We start from the raw sequence: 23,111 nt of genomic DNA, 5'->3' as shown, positions 1-23,111 counted from the left end.
CTTGGATGGGCTGCAACCTACCTGACACCGGAGCAGCACTGAGCGTTTATATCAGTTGCTGTATCACTTAGATAACGCTAGAGAAATATTAAACCACTCTAAGTTTGGAGCAGCAGCTCAAAGCCCAGGGATAATGAACACATGCTAAGTTTGTGAGCAGAACTAGATAAAGTCAGACGCAGCTGTTGCACAGATAGATAAGCCAGGGATAGGTGGGAGCGGGTTGGGTAATATGCAAGACCAGAGAATTCAGGTATTGAAAGACAGTCAGGAGTCCAGTGCAGAACAGCTGCTGGAGTTCTCAGGATCTGAGAAGTCTCCACTAGGTGTCAGTTTCCCCACTGGTTCTATGGAGCGATGTGGGACACACAAGGTCCTTGTGCAGTCAGTGTGACAGTCAAGGTCTAGACACCCCAGGGCGACAACAGGGGGTCTGAACCCCAAAGAGTAAGTGACTGTATTCAGTATTACTGCAGCAGAAAAGTATATCGAGGAAGGTCTTTTGTGAAAGCCGGTGACACGCTGGTGATCAATATCATTGTGAAATGTGTTAACGCTATATGAGGAGTCATGGATACTCACTGATATTATGCTTTAAAGTCTGTGACCAAACAAAGGGAGAAACAGGTTTTCTCCCAGACAGAAGGGAAGGCAGCTCTCTGCCTGGCTCCAGTGTAAATGAAGCCGTATGGAATCAAAACAACGGAAGCCACATTTACACACAAATCAGCAGTGGGATGGGCACAATCAGCCAAACCACACACAAGCAGTGACGGGACTCAAACGCGCGACAGCGACCCCCAGCCAGCGTGCTCAAGGAGCGGCTTCCCACGGGGTAACTGGGACGTGCGTTAGGACTGGTTGTGTTGCCTGGTAGCAAGAACCAGGCTTCCTCAGGGAACGGCTCACTCAGGCACTCTGATCTCATGAAGGAGCACCCTCATGGTGCTAGATAGGGTAGCTCCTAGGGGCTGGAGGCTCCAAGGCTCCCAAATCCGGCTGCTTAGCCGGGAGGGGGACGGACGGACACATGACACGCCAAAGCATCTCAACCGCCCTTGGGTCAGAGAAATTAAAAATAAAATCCCCTCTCTCTGGGAAAACCGTGAGTTAATTCTTTTTTTGATTCCTCTTCATTTCCCACCTCTGAGCAGATGCGCTTAGCCTGGATTTTATATTTATATGTAAATGGCAGCATTATCTCCCAAGTACTAACCTCAAAAGAATAAAGGGGCCGGTGGGAAACCAGACGGTCTCTACGGCATGAGGTTGGGGGAGGGATGCCCTTCCTATGAAATCTACACGGCAGCTCACTACAGCAGCTTTATTTCCGGGATGGATTGGAGTATCAAATATCCGGGGTCTCAGACACAAGCGGAATATGCTAATGCCGTTCTCCTTTAGGATTAGTCCTGAAAGCCGTTAATCATCTCAAATTGGCAGGCGGAGGCTGGATAGACACACTTATTTAACATTTCCAGTTGGAAGCGTATTTAGACGCCTAAGCGCGGTTTAATCAAAACCCATGGAGGTGGAGGAGCCCCGTGGCCGTTCAGATACAGAATGCAGACCCTCGTGGTTTTCACTTTCATTGTTCCACGACATCTGCACGTGTTTTATTGACAGAGAAAGGGACTGTTTGGTTGTTTGAGGTTGAGGATGGAGTTGGAGATTCATTGGCGCTTCTCTGCGATACCGGCAGATCGCGGGTGAAGGAAGCGTGGCTCGGAGTCCAAATACAGCCAGCCCCGGGACTTCTGTAATGTAGCGCTGACCACGTTCACCTTTCAAATGGCTGTGCCAGACATCTCAGCATACCAGGCTCAGTCTCGACTGAGCCTGCCCATGCTGTGTCCCTGCATTACAGAAAGTCAGGTTATCCAATATGTACATTGCAGTGGGTCCCGGAGGCCCCAGTCAGCACGGTCCCTGCTCCATCAATATGGCACGTTGCATGCTAGCACTGTTGGCCTCTACACGCCCCACTGCTGCACTAGCGGTAGGTGCAGCTGAAATCACCTCCAATGAGGTGTGTGACTACTTTAGATGCCAACGATCTTAACTGCACACGGTCCCTTCACTTCTCTTACACCCCCTGGAAGCTGGGGTAAGCCCAGTACACACCTCCCAAAGGACGGATCGCTCTGGTCCGGTGCACGCAGGCAAGCTGTGCCAAGAAGCTGTGGACAAACAGGGGACAGTTTTGTTCCCACTCAGGACAGGAATGGCAGGATCGCCGGATGCAGGAAAGGTGAAGGATGCAGGAAGGGTGAGGCTGTGTGACTTAGAAGCCAGGAAAGGAAGTGCACTGCATTCTTAGAGAGTCATTCATTAATGTAATCAACTCCTAGGCTATACCTTCTCTTCAGGAGGTATAGCCTAGGTTTCAGACCCCATGCCAGCCTTGAGAGGAACTGTGTGCGTGCAAGGACTGACCCCTCTGCCTTTGGGGTAGTTCGCACTCATTTGAAGGCTCTTGATTTCCAATACACCCAACAAGGCTCCTCGTCCGGATTAAGCAGATTCCACTCAGCTGGTAAATTACCCTTCTGTCCGACAGGCAGGCCGCAACCTGATAATTTTATCTCCAAGGGCTTGTTTAATATTTAAGTGACCAAATGCTGCCTATGTTAGACTTTCCCACTGAGGTCTCAGAGGGATTTTGCTGGGTGAATGATCTGAAATGTAAGGGTGGGGGGATAGTAAGGGGACCTTGGTCTCCCCTTACCTCCCCTTCAGGGTCATAGGCAGCAAGTTATATGGGCCCGTGGTGGCCGAGCTCCACCAATATTGAGGAACGTGGGCCCAGCTCCACCAATATTTGGGCTTATATTTTCAGAGCCGTCCCATCCATAGGACGGACTGGGGCAACCGCCCCAGGCCCCACGCTTTGGGGGGCACCGCGCTTCAAGGGGACGCGGGGTCCAGGGCGGCCTGGAGGGTTAGTGGGGGGCCTGGCGCCGGCAGCAGCAAGCGACCTAGCCCCAGCCCGCCCCTGCTCTGCCCCCTCCCTGCCCCCATTCCACCTCTTCCCCCAAGCCCCCACCCCACCTCTTTCCGGCTTCCGCCCCCTCCCCCCGAGCAATGCCGGGAGCCAGCGGGGTGTGGTGGGCTGCTGCCGGCGCCAGGCCCCCCGCTAATCCCCCAGGCCGCCCTGGACTCCACGTCCCCCTGAAGCACAGGGCCCCCCCAAAGCACAGAGCCCGGGGCGGTTGAAACAGCTAGAGTTCCTGCACATTTATATTAAGAAACAGGCCATTTGCTTTGGTGATTTCCTTAAGCTTCCAGCCCCAAGGGTAACATATGGTGCCTTAACACCATGTCTACTAGCTGTTTGGCACAGGCCTTCCCGGGGTGGAGAGGGAGAGGCAGGGAACAGTTCCGGTAACCCCCAGCAAGCAGCCAGCCTTAGGATCCAACTGGTCCCGGTTTCCGGAGGACATATGCTCTTTTTCAATAGGAAGATCCTAGCACGTGGCACTGTGGCACAGAGTCGGTAAGGAGAATTTGCATGTGCTATGTGCTAGCAAGTCTACACTGGAGAGTCCAGTTTAACAGGATTGTGGACTGCCAAGGCCCCTGTGATCCATGCACACTGAAAAAGCTCCTCGTCTGTCTGGACACCTGCCAGTCTCTTGTTGTTGCTAGAAGGCTGGAGCAGGGATTGCAACAGTGCGGTCAGGAGGCTATTTAATCACTCTTCTGGCTCTTCCATCACAAGGACGATTAGCAAGGGGAAAGCGTCGATCACACCAAAAAATCCGGGGTTGGCAATATTGTGATAGATAGATAGATAGATAGATAGATAGATAGATAGATAGATAGATAGATAGATAGATAGATAGATAGATAGATAGATAGATAAAGTCACTCAAGGGCTCCTCACCGGGGTCTCTCAATAGCAACTAATTGTGCCATAAGGAAACTCCATTCTTGCCGATTTGTATTCAGGTTTGTGGTCCCTTCTTGTTTTCTCCAAAGCCAGTGGGGATGAGGGAGGCGATGGGAAGACATCTTTATCTGGGAATTGTCAGAGGTGGAATTTGCATTTAGACCTGTGACCATTGCATTTTAAGGCTCTCCCTCTGAACTCCCTTCCCTCACTGCTATTTCAGGCTTTGCATTGATTTCCTCTCTCCATCTATCCAGGTGCTGTTTGTAACACCTCTGACCCTGCTGCCTAAGCCCTTCAGAAAAATAAGGAGTCACAAAGGCCTTGGAACAAATGGATGCTTTCTCTCTCCAGAAAGCTTATGCTCCAATACTTCTGTTAGTCTTAAAGGTGCCACAGGACCCTCTGTTGCTTTTTACAGATTCAGACTAACACGGCTACCCCTCTGATACTTCTCTCCAGAGAAGAACTTTGTGAGGGCAGGATTTCGTTTTGTTAGCACACTGGTCCCTCAGGGCAGCTCCATTGGCCACATTTGCCCCACACCTCAACAGGAAACCCCTCAGCCGTTTGTTATTATTTTGTATTACTTTGACTGGCACCCTCAGTGCCCAGGGTGGAGGGCAGCACATAGGGTGACCGCCTGTCCCTTATTTCAAGGGACAGTTCCTTATTTCATTCATTTGTTCCTTAGGTTGACTCCCCATCCCTTATTTTAAAGGGTGTCCCTTGACTCCTTTATTTCACTGATTTGTCACATGAGTAAGGGAAGGCTAGAACATAAGAAGGCCACACTGAGTCAGACCAATGGTCCATCTAGCCCAGTATCCTGTCTTCCAACAGTGGCCAATGCCAGGTGTTTCAGAGGGAATGAACAGAACACGGCAATTATCAAGTGATCCACCTCCTGTTGTCCAGTCCCAGCATCTAGCAGGCAGGGGCTTAGGGACACCCAGAGCATGCGTTTGCATCCTGGACCATCTTGGCTAATCCCCACTGATGGACCTGTCCTCAGTGAATCAAACTTTTGCAGAGCAACTCTGGTCAAGTGTAGGTAGTCTCTTGGTCTAGCCAAGGCCGTGATCAAGTGTCTTGATGTTTTTGGTCTTTTGGCCTCGAGATGAAAACCTTGCCTTTGTTTCTGGGACCTTGAAGTGAAAAAATTCTCTAAGTTATAACTGTTGATTAAACTTTGTTTTCAGGGTAGAATTCAGCCTGAAGAAATCTAATCTTGTAACAAAAACTGACTACATAGCTCAAAAAAAAAAGAGGGGAAAAAAAGGTTCACCTTTTGTGTTCCCCTAAGAGTGCACTGCATTGCACACCTGAGATCAAAATCATAGACGCAACTTCTTGTTTGGGACTTTGCCTGTTAAAACACGAGATGAAATATTCAGGAGTTTCTCCAGCCTCTGCTTTTGCACTTGTAACACCGGAAAGGAAATGCTGCCAAGACTTCTGGAAAGGGAAAGGTTCATTCATAGCTAAGTAAACAGCAACCGCTTGCCACCTATGGGCAGCACACTGGGGCGGGCAGGCGCCAGGCACAAGGCCAGCTAGGGTGACCAGACAGCAAGTGTGAAAAATCGGGACGGGGGTGGGGGGTAATAGGTTCCTATATAAGAAAAAGCCCCCAAAATCGGGACTGTCCCTATAAAATCGGGACATCTGGTCACCGTAAGGCCAGCTGTCATACTGGGGATGCTCATCACAAACAGGGAGAAGGGAGCAGCTAGGCACAAGGCCAGGAGGGTGGGGTAGCAGGCAGTGTTGGGGGTGGGGTTACAGATCCAATAATGGGGACATCACTGGGGGAGGGGGGACCAGGGCACGGGGGGACGCCAGGGCACAGTCATGGTGGGGGGCACCAGAACATGGCACTGGAGGACTTTAAGGCACTGGGGCAGGGAGCACTATGGCCGGGGGCCCGAAAAAATAGGGCCCCCAGGAGGAAGTTGTCCCCTCCATCCGGGTCTTTGTCCAGCCGTGAGCCACTCTCATCCGGGTATTTGGGGGACGAAGCTAAAGCCAGGCCTGGAACGTGCGCGCATGCGCATCATCAACCCGCGTTACCCGGCGCAGGCGCTCTGAGGGGGAAAAGAGCTTGGCGCGGGAGGTGAGAATGCTACGCAGGCGCCGTGCGTGTGAGCTGTGGTTGAGAAGACCGCACGCGCGCAACGCCAGAGTGCTGCGCAGGCGCACAAAAGGAGGTTATGCCCGGGCGCAGTGAGTGTGTGCGAGCGCGGCGTACGTACTCGTACTCACGCATGGGGCTGCGCAGGCGCATCCAAAGGAGGCGGGCGGAGGGGGGGTACGTGCGCAGGCGCAGTGCGGCGCTGGGCGCTGGGCTGGGATTTAAAGGGCCAGGAGCGGCCCGGCCTACGCTGTCCCCGGAGCCTGCGGCCGGCTGCCCCCGCCCGGGAAGATGGTGTGCGGCGGCGGTTTCGCTTGCTCCCGCAACGCGCTCTGCGCCCTCAACGTGGTCTACGTGGTGAGCGCGGGCCCGGGGCTCCGGCGGGGGCTCCCTCAGCTCGGGGGTGGGGCTCGGCCTGGGGGGAGGGGTCCTGCTTCCCGCGCTGGGCCTGGGGGCCGAGAGCCCCCCCCTTGTGGCGGGGGGGAGGGGAGGAGCCGAGAGCCGCCCCCCCTTTTGTTGGGGAGGAGCCGAGAGCCCCCCTTTTGTTGGGGAGGAGCCCCCCTTGTGGCGGGGGTGGGGGGGAGGAGCCGAGAGCCGCCCCCCTTTTGTTGGGGGTGGGGGGAGGAGCCAGGAGCCCCCCTTGTGGCGGGGGTGGGGGGGAGGAGCTGAGAGCCGCCCCCCTTGTGTCGGGGAGGAGCCCCCCTTTCGTCGGGGGTGGGGGGGAGGAGCTGAGAGCCTCCCCCCCCTTTGTCGGGGGCGGGAGGTGTCCCTAAGGCAGGGTGTACTGCATGGGTGTGTGGCCTGTCTCTGCTCAGGCTATAACTTCTCTGGGGCCCATAGAGGCTCTGATATCTAGGGCAGCTGACTTGGCATCTTCCCTAGCCCTGAGCTCCATGAGGAGACTTGCTTCCCCCCTCCACCCCCCCAGAAGGAAGTAGATACCCCCCCTCCCAAACAAACATGGGTTAGTGCTGAAGTCCAGGTCTCTGACCCCACACAGGCTGAGGATGGACTTCACTGCCTACTCCTCAACAGGCAGTAAAAACAGACCACCCCCATCCCATTCCCTCATGCCTGAGCCAGCAGCCTGCCCTGACATCAGCATCTAAGGATCTCCAGTCGCCACCAGCAACTGGTCTACACTGAAAAGTTTGATTGCTGTAACGCTGTAGTGTAGACGCTTCCTGCAGTGATGGAAGGGGTTTTGCCATGGATGTCAAGAATTTGTCCATCAGCCTAGCCCTTAGAGATATGACTAAACTGATATAATTTTAAGTGTAGACCAGGCCTTATTGGTCTGTGAGGGGTGTGATTCTTTAACAGCATATGCCCTGCCTAGTGCATAACTGCATCCATCAGTCAAAAGTGCCTGATTTTGGTAAAGCTGATTTTCCTTCCTGAACCAGAGTAAGCCATACAGTTTAAGCTCTCTATCCTGATATATTTCAGAGTGGTAGCTGTGTAAGTCTGTATCAGCGAAAAGAACGAGGAATACTTGTGGCACCTTAGAGACTAACAAATTTATTTGAGCATAAGCTTTTGTGGGCTAAAGCCCACTTCATCAGATGCATGCAGTGGAAAATCCTGCTGATAATAGCCCACCTTAATCCATTAGTCTCATTAGAGTTGGTATGGCAACCCCCATTTTTTTCATGGTGTGTGGGTGTGTGTGTGTGTATGTATATGTGTGTGTGTGTGTGTGTATGTATGTATATATATATACACACACACACACCTTCCTACTGTATTTTCCACTGCATGCATCTGATGAAGTGGGCTGTAGCCCACAAGGACTCCTCGTTCTTTATCCTGATATAGCCACTCGAGGGGGGTTAGCTGCTTTAGTTATACTGGAATAGGTCAAGTGACAAAACTTTCTAGTGGAGTACCGAACTGCCTCAAACACCCAAGAAGCAGCCCATCTGCATTGCAGCCCAAACCAGCCGGGTTCACGAGCTGCCCGGCTGTGAGGCAGAGGTTTTTCTCTTGAGTAAGCCGAAAACAAGGTACCCCACTGTAAGTATAAAAGCTGCAGTCTTAGTCATTTTAGTTTAATGCTTCTAAGTGCCTTTATAATGCAGGCCCTGGAAGGGCATGTCTATACGGAAACGGAGCGGCTGTGATGTTGTAGCGTTTCAGATGCTACCTGTGCCATTGGTCTAGGTCGTCAATCTCTCTGAGAGGCGGTAGCTAGGTCAATGGAAGAATTCGCCCATCGACTGAGTGCTGTCTGCACCGGGGCTGAGGTCGCTATAGCGACACGTCTCGGGGGTGTGGATTTTTCACACCCCCGGGAGACGCGGCTATACCAATGTAAAATCCTAGTGTAGGCCGGGCCTAAAAGTTATTCATTGGTGATTGTATCTGTGAGACAAGGAAGTGAGACTTCAGTAGCTCTTTCCTAACCTCTTGCGGTAATAGGCATCTTCCGCTGATGTCAGCCAGTGTCAGCGTGCTGGCGCTGCAAGGCTTAGTTAGGAGCTTCAGTAATCGAATGTGTTCTGCGGGAGGGTGTTACAGAAATGCACATGATTTCAGCACCTATTTAGCAGCATCCTCTTGATTCTCTGGGATACTCTTCTAATCTGGTTAGCCAGAGGTCACACCCATCTAACTGACATGCATCTTCTAGGGCTGTCGGAGGCTTTTCTTGGAAATCTCCCGTCAGCGGTAGCAATGCTGAGTGCGCTGGTGTAAAAGAAACTGGCCTGGTTTAGCAGTGTCCGTAGCATGGATGACAGCATGGACTTTCCGCTGTCGTCTGTATTGGGGTAGTGCCTGAGAGCCCCGGTCGTGGGCCAGGGTCCGAGGGTGCTGGATGCTGAGCAGATCAGAAGATCACACACTAACCATGAGAGGGGGTCTCTCAAATTGAGGCCTGGGGCTCCTGATGAGGTCCCAGAGTCTGGGCAGCTCAGGACTGGAACAAGCGGAGTGGCCCAATGATTGCTGTGAACTTGATAACCGAGGGCTGGATCCACGTTGAGATGCTCAGTGTCGCGGCGCCAATCGCAGGAATAACATGGCGATCCACAAAGCCTGAGTTAGGTGCCTAGGCTCTCTATGTAACGACTGGGGCGAGGGAGGGGAACTGCCTAAGCTAGCCAGTGGGAGGTGCCCAGGAGGGGGGTGTAGGCTGAGCCCTGCCTCTCTCTCAGGGACAGGTGCCCAAGCCTGAGCTGTGTAGTAGGAAGAGAGCCTGAGACATAAACTCTTGGATTAGAGGCCTGGTATGAGGCAGGACCTGCTTATAGGCTCCCTTCCTACTGCAGGGAGGCACCAGGCCCTGCTCGCAATCCCCAGCCAGTGACCCTCTCCTGGAGTTGGACGGCATAGGCACCTCAACCATGGGGAGAATGAGTTAAGCCCCTGCCTCATGCCACACAATGGAGTGGTGAGTGGAGATGGTTGTGTCCGCTTTAGGCCCAGTGGTTCGAGCACTCGCCTGGCATGTGGGAGACAGTGCCTGAGGGGGCGATGATTTGAACAGGGGTCTCCCCCATCTGAGTGCTCTGACCACTGAGCTAGGGGGTATTCTGATGTGGGGCTCTCTCAATCTCTCCTGCTGTTCATCATGGGCGAGCGATTCCATAGGCCGGGGCTAGGGTACCCACTCCTGCTCCAATCAGCTTCAGTAGGCGAAGGGAGCCCCACATCAGACTATCCCATCGCTCGGTGCACTCCTGAGAGGTGGGAGACCTGTGTTCAAATCTTGTCCTCTCCTTTGGTAGCGAGAGGAATCGAACTGGGGTCCCCCACATCCCTGGTGAGTGCACTAACCACTGGGCTAAAAGTGTTGACGTGGTCTATGGTAACATAAATGGTAACAAAATCTGTCACGCTGCCTCCTCCAGCCAGATTTTGAATGGGGGCCCTGTCCTGTAGGCAGCCTCTGAACATGATTCCTGGACTGGGCCCTGCAGAGAAGATAGGCAGGCAAATCTCTCTTCCTCCAGTCGATGGATCTTTCTGGGGCTCAAAGGCAGAAACATACTCACCTAGGCCATGTCTACTGCAAAGACTTAAGTGCTGGGGAGTTTAGGTGCCTACAGGGTTAGGTGGCCACCAAGTGTGGTTTTGCAGATTGCAGTGGTGCATAAATCTGGGACATAAGCACCTATACCCCAGACTTGGGTGTCTTTGTGGATCAGGGCTCAAGTATTTTTGCCTTGGGTCCTGCAGAGGTTTTGAGTCTTCAGAAGCTTTTATGGCCCCTAATGCCTCACCAGACTCGGTGCTCCGAGCTGGCTTTTTAACAAAGTGGCAATATTACTGATTCTGGTCTTGCTCTAAGCTTTTTCTGCCGGTCGCTGGGTTTGACTGACGCATCAAGGCAGCGAGGCCGCTGTCCTCCCTGAGCAGCATGTAGAAACAGGCAGGGTTGGGTGAAACGAATGCAGACAGAAAGCGAGAGACCGCACGGCGAGAAGGGGGTAGGAAAATGGACAGACAAGTAGTGGGAGGGCAGCCATGAATCAAGGTCTGCCAGCAGAGATGGTTGGAACCCTTGTGATGAGCGATCTAGCGTGCAGATCTGTGAGCTGCCTTCTCTGGATCTGCCTGGTTAAAGTACACTGGGGGCCCAATTCTCTGGTGCCCTGTAGTCACACCAGTACATGGTGCTACCAGTCTGACCCTGTTGCACTTCACACCAGAGCTGAATGGGTATAAATGACATGAGTCTGGGCAATGGGGAATCAGGCCCCAGGTATCTATGGAAGCAGAAGGCATCTGGGCGACCATGGCTTGAATGGAAAGCCTGGCCATGCAGCCAAAGCCTAGTGAAAAGGACAGTTGGTTTAAAGCACCGAACACTAGTTCCTCTTCTACACGGCGAGAGCACTGGGAACTAGGACTGCAGCAGGGCTGGCTGTGAGCACGGCTCAGGCTTTACGTCCCATCGGGTCAAGAAGTGAGAGCCAGAATCGCGCTGCCCCTACCCTTAGGGCGAGCTGTCGGGTATCCACTGGATCCTGCGCGTCCAAAGCGAACCGCGTAGGAACAGCAAGCTGAAAGGGAGCAGTGCGTGTGGGGATGACTGTGTTGGAATAAGACCTCGCGTCCCACAATCCTGGCCTGTAGCAGAGCTTGTCTTCAAGCCAGTGTTGTGCGCCCACCCACAGACATGAGGCATTCGTCATGTCCATTTGCTTGGCCTAAACATAGGTAACCGCAGTAGCTTGTCTGCTCCATGGGCCTGACTGCTATAAAATGAGACAGGAAGGGAGGTCAGAAACCAAACTGGGCTAGGGAGAGGGCCCAGCCCTTGTCTGATGGGGAATAAGGAGGTGGAATGCTGTAGGCAGAGAAGGAAACGCGCACTGACAGGAAGCGGACTCATCGCTGATGGAACCTCACTGCAGTCAGTTACAGCAGGGGAAATCTGGCCTACTGTTTCCTTTGTCCCAGGCGACAGCTGTGTGGGATTCCTCCTGCAGAGGAGACCAGCGCATCTGTCTTGAGCAGCTGAACGGCAAGCAGATCCGCATGTCACTGTGCTAAAGAATGAGTGCAGGAGAGAAATCCCAGTGCTCCTGCATGACCACTCCCCAGCCATCTGTATCGTCCGTGGTGCCAGACAAGAGCCCAGTGAGAGGGCGTCTCATGCTCTTCTTTGCCAGGTGCCCCCTCCCCTGCCCACATGAAGACCTCTTCCGTGAGAGCAGTGCCAGCAGCAATGTTCACCTGCAATGTTCTCTTGTTTTCCTGGCAACCCAGTGGTCACCAGCTGCATTAGTTTGTGCAGTAATCAGCAGGGTTTCACAGGCTTAAAAACCCATCTGGTCTCTGCAAGAGCTAATGTTACTGCAGAATCTCTGAAACACTAGAAGTTTGGAGATGCAAGTGCCACCCGAACTCTGTTCTCTTTGCACCAACTCTCTGGAGGGGTGACTTCAAATACTGTCACGCTGCCAGATAGCTGTCCCTAGCGGCTGAGATTTGCTGTGCTGGGAGAGGAGGTGCAGTAAGCTGGTACAGATCTAAGGGTACGTCTACACTTACCTCCGGATCCGACGGCAGGCAATCGATGTTCTGGGATCAATTTATCGCGTCTTGTCTAGACGTGATAAATCGATCCCGGAAGTGCTCGCCGTTGACGCCGGTACTCCAGCTCGGCGAGAGGAGTACGCGGCATCGACGGGGGAGCCTGCCTGCCGCGTCTGGACCCGCGGTAAGTTCGGACTAAGGTACTTCGAATTCAGCTACGTTATTAACGTAGCTGAATTTGCGTACCTTAGTCCGAAGTGGCGGGGTAGTGTGGACCAGGCCTTAGAGCTGCACGGTTCATGTTGTCACCTAGGAGCTACCTAATCACTGAAATACAGCCTGTTGTTTTCAGGGGTGGGCATGGGGATGTTAAAAGCGGGCAGTGAACAGCCTGCTGGCAAGGAGATGCCTTCCATTCAAGGCGATCAGGGAAAACCTAATCTCTAGGGGCTATTGAGCATCTGTAGAGAGTGTGTGGGACTTTGCGTGTGGGACTTTCAGACATCTCAGAAGATCAGCCAGGCCAGGATTCAAACCTCTGGTTCTAGGCAACCTATTTGTTCACAACCCAGAACACAGAGAAGGTGGGTAAAATCCTGGTGCTGTTTAAGTCAAGGGGGTCTTGCCGCCAACTTCACTGGGGCCAGACTATCGCCTGGTATTTCTGGTGCTCGTCGCTGTAATATCTTAGGGTATGTCTGTTCTGGAGTAAGAGCCATGGCACAGCTGCGGCTGACTTGGGTTTGCAGGGGCTATAAAGTTGCAAGGTAGATGTTTGGGCTCAGGCTGGAGCCTGGTCTCAGAGACCCCCTGAGGGGTGACGTGATGGAGGAGAAGTTGCAAGAGAAGCAGCCTGTGTTAATGTCTATATTCTCGTATTGCTGACCTGGTCGTATTAATGTGCACAAGCTAAACAGCTGTTTAGTTCAACTCAGAAGCTGTTGCCACATTGGCTCACAGCCCCCTGTATTGCTCTGTCTTGTTGCCATTTGGCTGACCTGGAAGGTGCAAATGCACAAAGGTGCCTCTTTAACTGGATTTGGTAAGCCAGCGTGAGCCCCTCTGGAGGTGCTCTTAACTCAGCTCGATTGGCCTATTCTGATGTGGCTCAAGTCGTTAAGGAATCAAACACTGGAAAGCCAACGTAAGCCCTTCAAATTGTGGTGTTCTGTTTGTTTTTTGTTTTTTGCGTGCCTGCAGCGGGGCTTGTGCTAATTTAAGAAACCCGTTTAGTTTAAATGGATGCTCGTTTGTGTATAAACGAGGCCAAAAGATGGCAAGAGCTAGCCAATTCCTCCCCCAGTTGGAACCCATTTTATGAGCTCAAATGGTGAGTGGATCTTTCTGGGACGTACGGTCTAGGAGGTGGAAAAGGAGCATCTACCACACTCTTAAGGGAAGTAAAGGTTAACTTTAATGTGAAAAATACATCCGTGCTCTCGAATGTGCTTCTAGCTCTGAAGTGTGGGGAATAATGAGCCACTCAGTCACAAGCCAACTGATTAAAAGATGGCCAACTCAAAACCAATACACCACATGCATGTAGTGAGACAGTGGAAGTTGAGACCACAAATGTAGCAAGTTTTAAAAGGGATTGGATCCTTTTATGGATAACAAGAATCTCCGGAGTTATAATTAATGCTAACAATCTAGAAGGGATATTAACCCTCCTGCTTCAGGCTCTAATAGAGATCAGACTGAGACCTAGATGGCAGGAAATAGATTATCCCGCATTTACCTACTGTGGGTTTCTTGCACTTTCCTCTGAAACGTGCTGGCTGCTGTCAGACAGGAAACTGGATGAGATGGACAGTGAGTCCAATCCAGTCTGGCAGTCGCTAGGTTCCTGGAGTAGAGATCGTAGATTACAGAAGTGCAGAGACTCCCCCACCCCCAAAGATGCAAAACTGGAGCTGGCGTCCGTTCTTCCAACATCTGATCTCTTGAAATGGGTGATTAAGAAGCCAACTAATTGCAGGCGTGCGTAGGTGGGAATGTGTGCTTGGATCTTGGCATGAAAGGAATGGGGGAGGGCCCGCTAGTTGGGGTGGGAGCGAAGGGCTGGAATAAACAATAGTTAATGGAAGGGGAAACCGGCAGGGGTTGGACGAGGAGCTGAAAATAAAAACCGGAAAAGAGTAAGTCACAAAACGAGGCCCCAGTCCAGCTGATGCTTAGGCATGTGCTTACCTTTCCCGGCTTGAGGAGTCCTGTTGCAGTCAGTGGGGCTACTCAGGAGAGTAAAGCTGGGCGGCAGGCAAAGTACACTGTCACTTAAATGCTGGGCAAGAGGAAGGCCAGGTTTAGCGGGTAAGTTTTAAGGCCAGACCAGGAAGGGGACAGTATTGTTTACAAAACCAAGCGCTTTACAAAGGTAAGTATCATTAGCCCCATTTTACAGATGGGGAAGCTGAGGCACAGGGAGGCGGAGGGTGTCACTCAGCTGGGAACAGAACCCAGGTCTCCCCTGTCCGGTGTGCGGTCCACTTGCCTGCCCTCCCTCCAAGTAACATAAGCCCCCGGCCCTCCTCCTTTGCAGCCTGTCTGTTTAGACTGTCAGTTCTTTGGGGGCTGGGATCTTATCAAAGCCCCCTCGTGTGCTATGCAGGAGATGAGGTGCCTCTCCCAGGATGCAGAGGTGATGTGGGGACCAGTGTGCTGGGCGGCACGGGGGAAAGGGCCCCTCGCATCCCAGGCTGACCTTCTCCTCTTGTTTTCCAGCTGGTTGGGTTGCTGCTGATCGGCGTGGCTGCCTGGGGGAAAAGCTTTGGCATTGTCTCCAGCATCCACATCATCGGCGGAGTCATCGCCGTGGGCTTCTTCCTGCTGCTCATTGCCATCGTGGGACTCATCGGGGCTATCAACCACCACCAAGTCATGCTCTTCTTCGTATCCTTCTCTGCTGCCTGGGAGGCCAGGGCCATGCCACTCTCCTCACGACTCTGCCCTGTGCCGCTAATAATCTCCCGGTTCTCTGTGGCACGAGAAGTGCTCCAGAGGCTCAGCCGCTGTGTGGAGCAAGAACGGGCCTTGAGTATCCTCAGGGCTCGGCTACATCTGCTGACAAAACTCCCGCTGTTGCTATCGCTGTGCGGCTCCATGGGGCAGGGCCCCCCACTGTTGTCAGGCCCTTCTCTGAGCAGGGTTACGGGTGGTTCAAACTCTCTAGCCGATCCGGTGGTAGTAACAATTGGGAACCCAGCCCGAGAGGCTGAAATGTGGAGGTTTAAGCCTTAGGACCCTGCTAGGTGGTCTCGCTTGTTACAGCAAAGCGGCAGCCTCTGCTGGGAATGCCAGATGCTCCCTTCAGGCAGTGGGCCTGGCTTTAGGGTGAGGATCTCTGGGCCCTGCTGTGCCGCAGCTCAGACTAGATGATCGCTGTCACAGAGTCCCTGGGCGATGCTCTGGAACTGCTCCCCACGAAGCCAGTCAGGACTCTGGGGAGCCTCCGCTCTCGGAGCAGACTGTCTTCAGGGCAAGACGCTTCCACAGCTTCACCTTCCTGGGTCTGACCTTGGAGCATTCAGCATCCTCTGCCCCTCTGTGCGCTTCCCACAGTGAGTCTGCCCAGGCGGGGTCCTGGGGAAGCCACAGGGTCCTGCACCCCTACTTTGCAGTCAGACGTGACTCTTAGCCAGCCAGTAAAATAGACGTTTATTAGATGACAGGAACACGGTCTAAAACAGAGCTTGTAGGTACAGAGAACAGGACCCCTCAGCTGGGTCCATTTTGGGGGGCAATGAGCCAGACACCCACGTCGGCCCTCACTCCACATCCCCAGCCAGCCCCCAACTGAAACTCTCCAGCCTCTCCTCTCTGGCCTTTGTCTCTTTCCCGGGCCAGGAGGTCACCTGATCTTTGTTCTCAAACACCTTTAGCTATCCCCTTGCAGGGGGGAAGGGCCCCGGCCATTAGTTGCCAGGAGACAGAGTGTCAGCCATTTATGCACACTGGCCTTTATCCCACTACCTAGAGACTTAAGAAATGCATAGGGGAAACTGAGGCACCCACACACTATTCAGAGGAAACATTAAGAACACTCCCACTTCATCACAATCGCCATGGTCTGTTCTGGCTCTGACATCTACGAAGAGGGGGCATGGCCTTCCTTTAGAATTCCCCTACACCCCCAGCCCAGGTAGGGGCACGTGTTGTTGCAACAACTACATGAATGATGTGACCGTTCTCTCCAAAGTTGGGGAGGAGGCTTAGCGGGAGAAGTAGCTAAGAGCAAGTGGGTAAAACAGGTGGGGTGTCTAGACTGGAGGAGGAAGTGAATGTGCTGTGGGAATCTGAGTGAGACTGGCTGTGGGTAAACTCAGGCAGGGGCTGGTTGAACTCTCACTAGGTAAAGTGCTTGAGACCGCGTGGCAGGGACAGCCCTGCAGACTGCCAAGGGAGAAGCATCGGGGGAAGGCGTCTCCCTGCTCTCCCACTCAGGGGCATGGGGCGGCCTGTGGGCGCTCACAGGGGCAGCAGCACTGGGGTGTCTGTCTTGCTGTGCCCCGTAAGAAAAAGGAGGCCTGCATCTCTACAGGCCGGTCAGCCAGAGGGGCCCCGTTGGGCGCCCTGCCCACTGCCAGCCACTGAGGGCAAAGAGCTTGGGGCGGGGAGGAATGGTGGCGGAGAGAGAGGATCCTGTTCGATGCCCGCAGCAGCGGGATTTCCATGGACTTGTTCTAACCCCTCCTGCTCAAATGTACGGGGGGGGGGGAAGCGGTGTCTGGTGGAAGCTTGGGAGTTACAGTTCTAGCCCCTCTTCCAGCTGCTCCTTTTTACCTATAAATAAACCCCATAGCACATCCCTCCCCACCCTCTCCGGCAGCCAGACTGACGTGCAGCTCCTGTTCCACTCCCCGCACGCGGGGGTGGGGTTTTTCATCTCCATTTGGCTGTCATGAGGCTGGCAGATGTAGCTGCTGCACTTTGAATAGGCTCTTCCTCTGCAGAGCCTGTCACATCACTGGGGCACTTCAGCATCGGGTGCTGGTTGCTAGGGGCTGCGGCAGGCTCTACGCCAGGCAGGCGCTTGCCAGAAGGGACCTGGGGCCCCAACTTGGCCCGGACGGGGGCAGAACCTGTATCTACCTAGATGAGGCACGAACAAGGCCAGGCATGGCTGATTGCTACCTATAAATGGGCTGATATTTCAGTGAAGGGGAAGTGATGCGAAGAGGAAACCACAGTTCCACTTGAAATCTTAACTTTTGAGAAACCAACCTAATATTCAGCTGAGCTGGCTGGTGGTTGTAGCAGTTTTGGAGACCTCAGCAAGGGCAACAGGAACTCTGCCAGCCTCTGTTAAGGCTAAACTCTTGTTAAACAAGGTTGGGTGGCAAATGCTCCCTAGGCACCAGAGGGCAAAGGCTAGGTCTCGGTGGGGGTCATTCTAGTCTTGGGGTGGTCAATACCCTGGACTTTAGGGGGACCACAGCAGGGGGAAGGTAGGAAAAGCTGAAGTAGGAGGTCATGAACTCTCAAACTGGCCAGCAAGGAAAGGCTGAGGCTGCACAGGCTCGGGAAGCAGTCGTTCAAGTCACGTAGGCCAGGTTCTGCCCAAGCTGCGCTCAGCAGCAGACTGAGGCCGGGTAGGCAGGGGCATTTCTTGTGGCCCTATTGTAGGTGCAGTTATACTGGTGTAAAGGGGCTTTGTTGGAATAACTTATTTCCCTCGCCCAATGGGTGTAAGCGGTGGGTCCCCGAAGAGTGTTTGCCAGTATGGCTAGACCGCGAACCTTTGAAGGGGAGACTAGGCCGTAGGGTGGAAGCCCTGGGGGGCTCTTTGTCCTGTTTGCACCCTGCCTAGCACAGCCAGAGATCAGCCTCATCCTGTAACCGCTTCAGGGTGGCCAGGCTGCAGCATAGGCCTTGGAGCTCCGAGCCAGCTAACCCCAAATGGCGCAGTGCCCTGCAGCGGGGGTCCCGCTGCCATCTACTCCAATTTGGAGGGGACCCTGGGCTGGGGGGGGGGGGGGAAATCAGGCTGCTGGAGGAGAGGGAAAGAGGAGGGTCGGGGGGGGGGGTGGAGAATCTTTTCCCTGCCATACACACACTTTAATGGTGGCTCTCCCAGCCCCAGGCCCTGCCCAGGAAAGCAGTGTGGACAAACTCCGTGCAGCACCAGCAAGTTGAGGCTGCTGGTTTTATCTCTGTTGCCTTCTCTGACTCAGCCATATACTGAGCTCTACATTAACATGTGCTTGGGGCGGGGGGGGGGGTGCCTGTGGAGGATAATCTGTGTTTAAAGGGCCCTAATTAGCCTGTGATGGTCACCCCTCGGCAGGAGCCTCGCCAGGGTTTTTGGTGCCCTAGGCGGGGGTCCTTCCGCGCTCCCGGTCTTCGGGGCACTTCGGGGGCGGGTCCCGGAGTGAGTGAAGGACCTGCCGCAGAATTGCCGCCGAAGACCTGGAGCGTGGAAGGACCCCCCCCCGCCGCCGAATTGCCGCCAAGGGCGGCAAAATGCCGCCCCCCCCCCAAATCCTGGCGCCCTAGGCGACCACCTAGGTTGCCTAAATGGAAGCCCTGCCCCTGGAAGCGCCGCTCAGCTGCTATGGGTGGGCTAGAGGAAGATGGGGCCCTTTTCTCCTCACAAGGCACCTGGGATGGTGGGGTCCTTCCTGGAGCAAAAGTCTCTTTTTCCATGCAACGACCCACCCTGTCCCCTGAACAAGGTATTCGAGTAGGACCCTGCCAGTGGGTTCCACTCCAGCTCTGCCCTGGCCTTGTCTAAGAGCAGAGCAAGGTTTTCTTACTCCACAAGTCACTTCACCTTCCTCTGGCACAGCCCCCCACCTCAGGGCTTGTCTGCAGGGGCGACCCGCCCAACGGCCCTGCTCTGGAATATCCCACCCGGTGGCCCCAATTCCGGCACCAACTCTACGGTGGAATAGCATCAACAGAGGGGAAGCGTCGCTGCACTGCTGGGCAGGTTCCCGTGGAGACACAGCCGAGCGCCATCTCTTTGTAAAGCTGCGGTTTCCTTTCCCCAATGCTCCCCTCTATATGTTGAAACAGCCCTAAACTGACCCCATGACAGCTAGCTAACCCCCCTCCTGCTCCACCCTCCAGTCTGAAGTTCAGAAGGTCGCCGTGGGGCGCACCCAGCATGCTTGGGGAGTTGGCTTGTGGTGCTAGCAGAAGCAAGGGTTACACAAATAGAAGGTGTCCTCTCCATGGGAGTTCCTGGCTCCCCTGAAATAACAGTGGGCTATGGTGAGAGGGCGCTAGAGCAGGGCACAGGTTTGGTCTTCTGCATGGGTTTTGGCAGCTGGCAAAGGAAGCTGCCTGGGCAGGTGCTGGGTTGCTGTCACTGTCCTGTTCCACCCAGGAGGCTGGGTAAGGGGGCAGGAGGCTGGGAGGAGATGGCAGCGTTCCCCTGCCGTGTTTCCTTAACACTGACTCTTCCTCAGTACATGGTCATTTTGGGGCTCGTCTTTCTCTTCCAGTTGGGAGTCTCCTGTTCGTGTCTGGCCCTTAACACAAGCAGAGAGGTGAGTCCGCCTCCCTCCCCAACCCTTGGCCACAGCGGCTGCAGCGAGATGCGCTGGAGAATCCGTACATCCATCTTCATGGGGAAATGGGAAGGGGCCCGGGGAGCTGCTCTTGTGGCTTCCAACCAATGGGTTCAAAGGTGTTTGGTGAAACCCTCTTCCCACTAAACTCAGGGTCTGGTAGATGTCTCACCAGCCCATCAGTGCAGTGAGGTTGATCCTCTGTCTGGTTTGGCTAGTTACAGGGCCCAGGTGTCCCCCCTGGAATCAGGGCCTGCAGGCCAGCCAGACCCACATGAGATGCCAGGCTCTGCCCCGAAGAGCGTAGGCCAAGGGCTTGTTACTGCAGAGTTGACCCAGGGGCACCACTTGGCTTGTATCTTGCCTTGAGTCCCATCCACACGCTCCAACCCCTAACGTAGGCGCGGTGGTGCTTTAACTCAAGTTGCCTGGCCTGTCATGGAGAGGTTACAGGTTGCCTAAGTGCACTGTCACCTACTCACCCCAGCACGTGTAGTGCAGGCATTGGCTAGCTCCACTCAAGGGCGGCTAGTCCTCTAACGCCTTCCCACAGTGCCGCTCTGGAGGCTGGCAGGGAGCCATGTTTGCCCACAATCCACTGGGAAAGAATTGGAAGAGCAGCTCAGCTTGCTGCAGCGCTCGGCTCAGGCTGCGCCCCCAGGGGTCTTAGTGCCAGGCCCCAGTGTGGAGGTACAGAGCAGGCTGTCCGCGGGCCGGTCTCACGCGGGAGGAGAACTCAGGTTGCCTGGGAAGAGAAGACAGACAGGAAAGGGGGCGGGGAGAGGCGACCATGCACGAGACTCTCTCTACATGCGGCGAGGAGGGGGGTTCTTGGGGGGGGCTAGTTTAACTGTGTTCCTCGGGGAGTTGCTGGGAGTCTTACCCCGGAGCAGAGGTGGGTCAGCGCTGAGTTCTCGGGAACACCTGCCCACTTTCTCTCTGCATTTTAAAACCATCCCATGCCATGCCCCTCGTCCCACTCCTCCGTTCCTGCCGAGCTGGGTTGATCGTGGTAGCGGCTGAAGAGCTGCATCAGCAGCGCTTCACGAAACACCCATTTCACGCTGGTCTCAAAGCTTGTCTCCTCTGCAAAACGCCACCCCCACCACCTCTTCCAGAGGGCACCCTCAGCCCCCTGCCGCTGTGCCTCAGGACAGCGAGTGCCAGCATCTCCTCAGGGAAACAGCCCAAAGCCAGCTGTCAGTGCTGGGACGGGGGGGAGCTGGAAGGGCCTGTTATGTTATTTTAGGTGGATTATATGTGCTATAGGCGTTACCATAACCCACTCGCTGTCCAACATTAACCCGTGTTAAGGAAGGTCCAGGGCTGGCTAGTCCTGCTTTGTACCATGGCAAACGCACCATTAAAAATCTTCTTAACCTTCATTAAAAATGAGAAGGCAGAACAGGTCCAGCCTTTGAACAATCAAGTATTCACTACAGCTCTCATGCTGGCCCCGGCCCTTGGTCCCTTTCCCTTGAGCTGGTGAGAGTTTATTTAGAAGGAAAAACCCCTTTGGGTGCCAGGCTCTTAGATCAGTGTGTCTCAACGCCTGGTCCAGGGACTGGCGCTGGTCCCTGAGCTCTCCCTGGCAGTTTAGGAAGGCAGCAAGCCGGTTCCCGCTATTAAAAAAGGCAAGGAACGCTGTCTAGACTAGGGTATCAATGCTGGTAAGAACGGTCCTGCAGGGAAGAGAGGAGTTAGCTGAGCTGTCTGGAACTGCTGCAGCTGCTAAAGTCCAAGCCCGTTTCATCCCAGCTGGTATTTGGGTTGGAGCTGGTGAAGGCGGCGATGTTGTCTGGCTCCCCTGGGCCTGGCCGGGACATCTCTCAGGATCAGGCTGATGGAGGGCTGAGATTCCAGGAGCGAGTGGGGTGGTAGCTGTGATGGTGACGCTTGCTCCAGTAGCTGATTTTTTCTCCCCAGTCTCTTTCTTTACAGACCCCCCCAGAGGGAGTGGTGGGCAGGGCGGAACGGCCCCTCCCCTCCTTGCTTTGTCCATCAATCAGCCCTACGTTCCAGCACACCGATTTGGGGTTCCCTGATGTCTGGTCCGAGGCTTTACCAGGCCTGATCGCAACCCAGCCCTTGAGTTAGAGCAATGGGCCTTTTTGGCTCCGTCGCACCGTTCCCCCCTTACTGTTTGTTGTCGCCGGTTACCACAACATCTTGAGAACTTGCGTTCCCTTCCTGTCGTTGAGCTGACAATTCGGGGATGTGTGTAGCCCCACTGATCACATCAGGCCCTGCCCTCCGCCCCATCATTGACTCTGGCTGTGCCCATTATTGTCTTCCTCCATCTCTGTCTGCCAGGTGGGCCGGCTCCCCTCCTAGGGGTCCCTCTTCTAGCGCTTCTCCCCCGCTATCCATGTAAAGCTGGTCCCCCTGCCCCTATACACCGAAGGAGGGACAAAGGGGAAAACCTCTGGCTACAGGGAACAGCGTCCTCTAGTGGCTGCAGAACAACATTGCAGGCTGGTCAGTTGCTGCGGTGGGTGCAGCTGTGGCCCTGGCCCAGAGGGCACTTGCTGGCTGTGCTGTTCGTGGGGTAACCCTGGGGGCTCTGCCCACAGGAGAGTCTCTTCCGCGCCACCTGGGACATCCTGAGCAACAAGACCCGCAACGAGATCGAGGTGAATCTGAACTGCTGCGGGCTGCTAAACAACACCAATGACCCAGTCGCCATCAGGACGTTCCAGATGGACTACAACCTCTGCACAGCTGTGAGTCCCAGGGTGGGGCAGCGCCTTACCCCAGCGCTTCTGCCTCGGGGCTTTCCCGGCTCTCCGGGGGTGCCCGGTTGTTCACCCCCAGGAGAAACCAGCTGGGAGATCTCCGGCCTGGTTCCCAGGGGCGGCTGGTGAGGCATTCGGGCTCCAGGGCTGTAACTCTGACTCCTCCCAGCAGGGAGAAGTCCCGGCTGGGCACGAGTCTGTACGCGGTGGGGCCGGCGGAGGATCAGGCAATGTCTCCGTCAGGAGAGGGAATCCCGTTCACGCCCAGCCCCCTTGCCATGCTCTCCTGGCTGGGGTCACGGTGCTCTACCGGGGGGATGGTTCCGCCCTGCCCACGAGGGAAGTGTCACTGTGGGGTTTTATCACCCTCTCCAGATGTGTAAGGACAACACGACCAAGGGCCACGTGCCCAGCTGTCCCAAGTGCGGGGAGAAGATGCTGAAGCATTCGGACGAGGCCCTGAAAATCCTCGGGGGAGTCGGACTTTTCTTCAGCTTCACGGAGGTAATTCCTCCAGCCGGGGCTGGAGCGGGGGGGGGGGGGGGGGAGCGGGGGACGACTCCAGGTCATCTCTCAGCAAAGCCTTACACAGTGGGCCTCAGGAGCACCGTGTGACTCAACGGGGAGGGACCAGCATCACCAGTGGGAGCTGCAGCCTGTGACACGGGGAGCCCCCATTGTGCCTAATCCTCCCCCCCTTCTCTCTCTCTGTTCTCCTAGATCCTCGGAGTCTTGCTAGCCATGCGCTACAGAAACCAGAAAGACCCTAGAGCAAATCCCAGTGCCTTCTTATAGACCGTCCACCCCCCCGCCCCTTCCCCTCCCCAGCTGCTTGTACTTTAGCCCTGAGA

At 54.7% G+C, this 23,111-nt stretch overlaps 1 protein-coding gene across 1 annotated transcript; it reads left to right on the top strand.

The window, feature by feature from the left end:
• The first annotated feature begins 6,284 nt into the window (after positions 1 to 6,284).
• TSPAN31 (tetraspanin 31) lies at positions 6,285 to 23,055 on the top strand. Its single transcript, XM_065419513.1, has 6 exons — positions 6,285 to 6,383; positions 14,736 to 14,903; positions 19,424 to 19,504; positions 22,099 to 22,248; positions 22,636 to 22,764; positions 22,981 to 23,055. Exons 1-6 carry the CDS (start codon positions 6,318 to 6,320, stop codon positions 23,053 to 23,055), a joined length of 669 nt encoding a protein of 222 aa, XP_065275585.1. The 5' UTR covers positions 6,285 to 6,317.
• The last annotated feature ends 56 nt before the right edge of the window (positions 23,056 to 23,111 follow it).

Source organism: Emys orbicularis, chromosome 19 (assembly GCF_028017835.1).
Source record: "Emys orbicularis isolate rEmyOrb1 chromosome 19, rEmyOrb1.hap1, whole genome shotgun sequence".
Lineage (NCBI taxonomy): Eukaryota > Metazoa > Chordata > Testudines > Emydidae > Emys > Emys orbicularis.
This window is presented reverse-complemented; position numbering and strand designations above follow the sequence as displayed.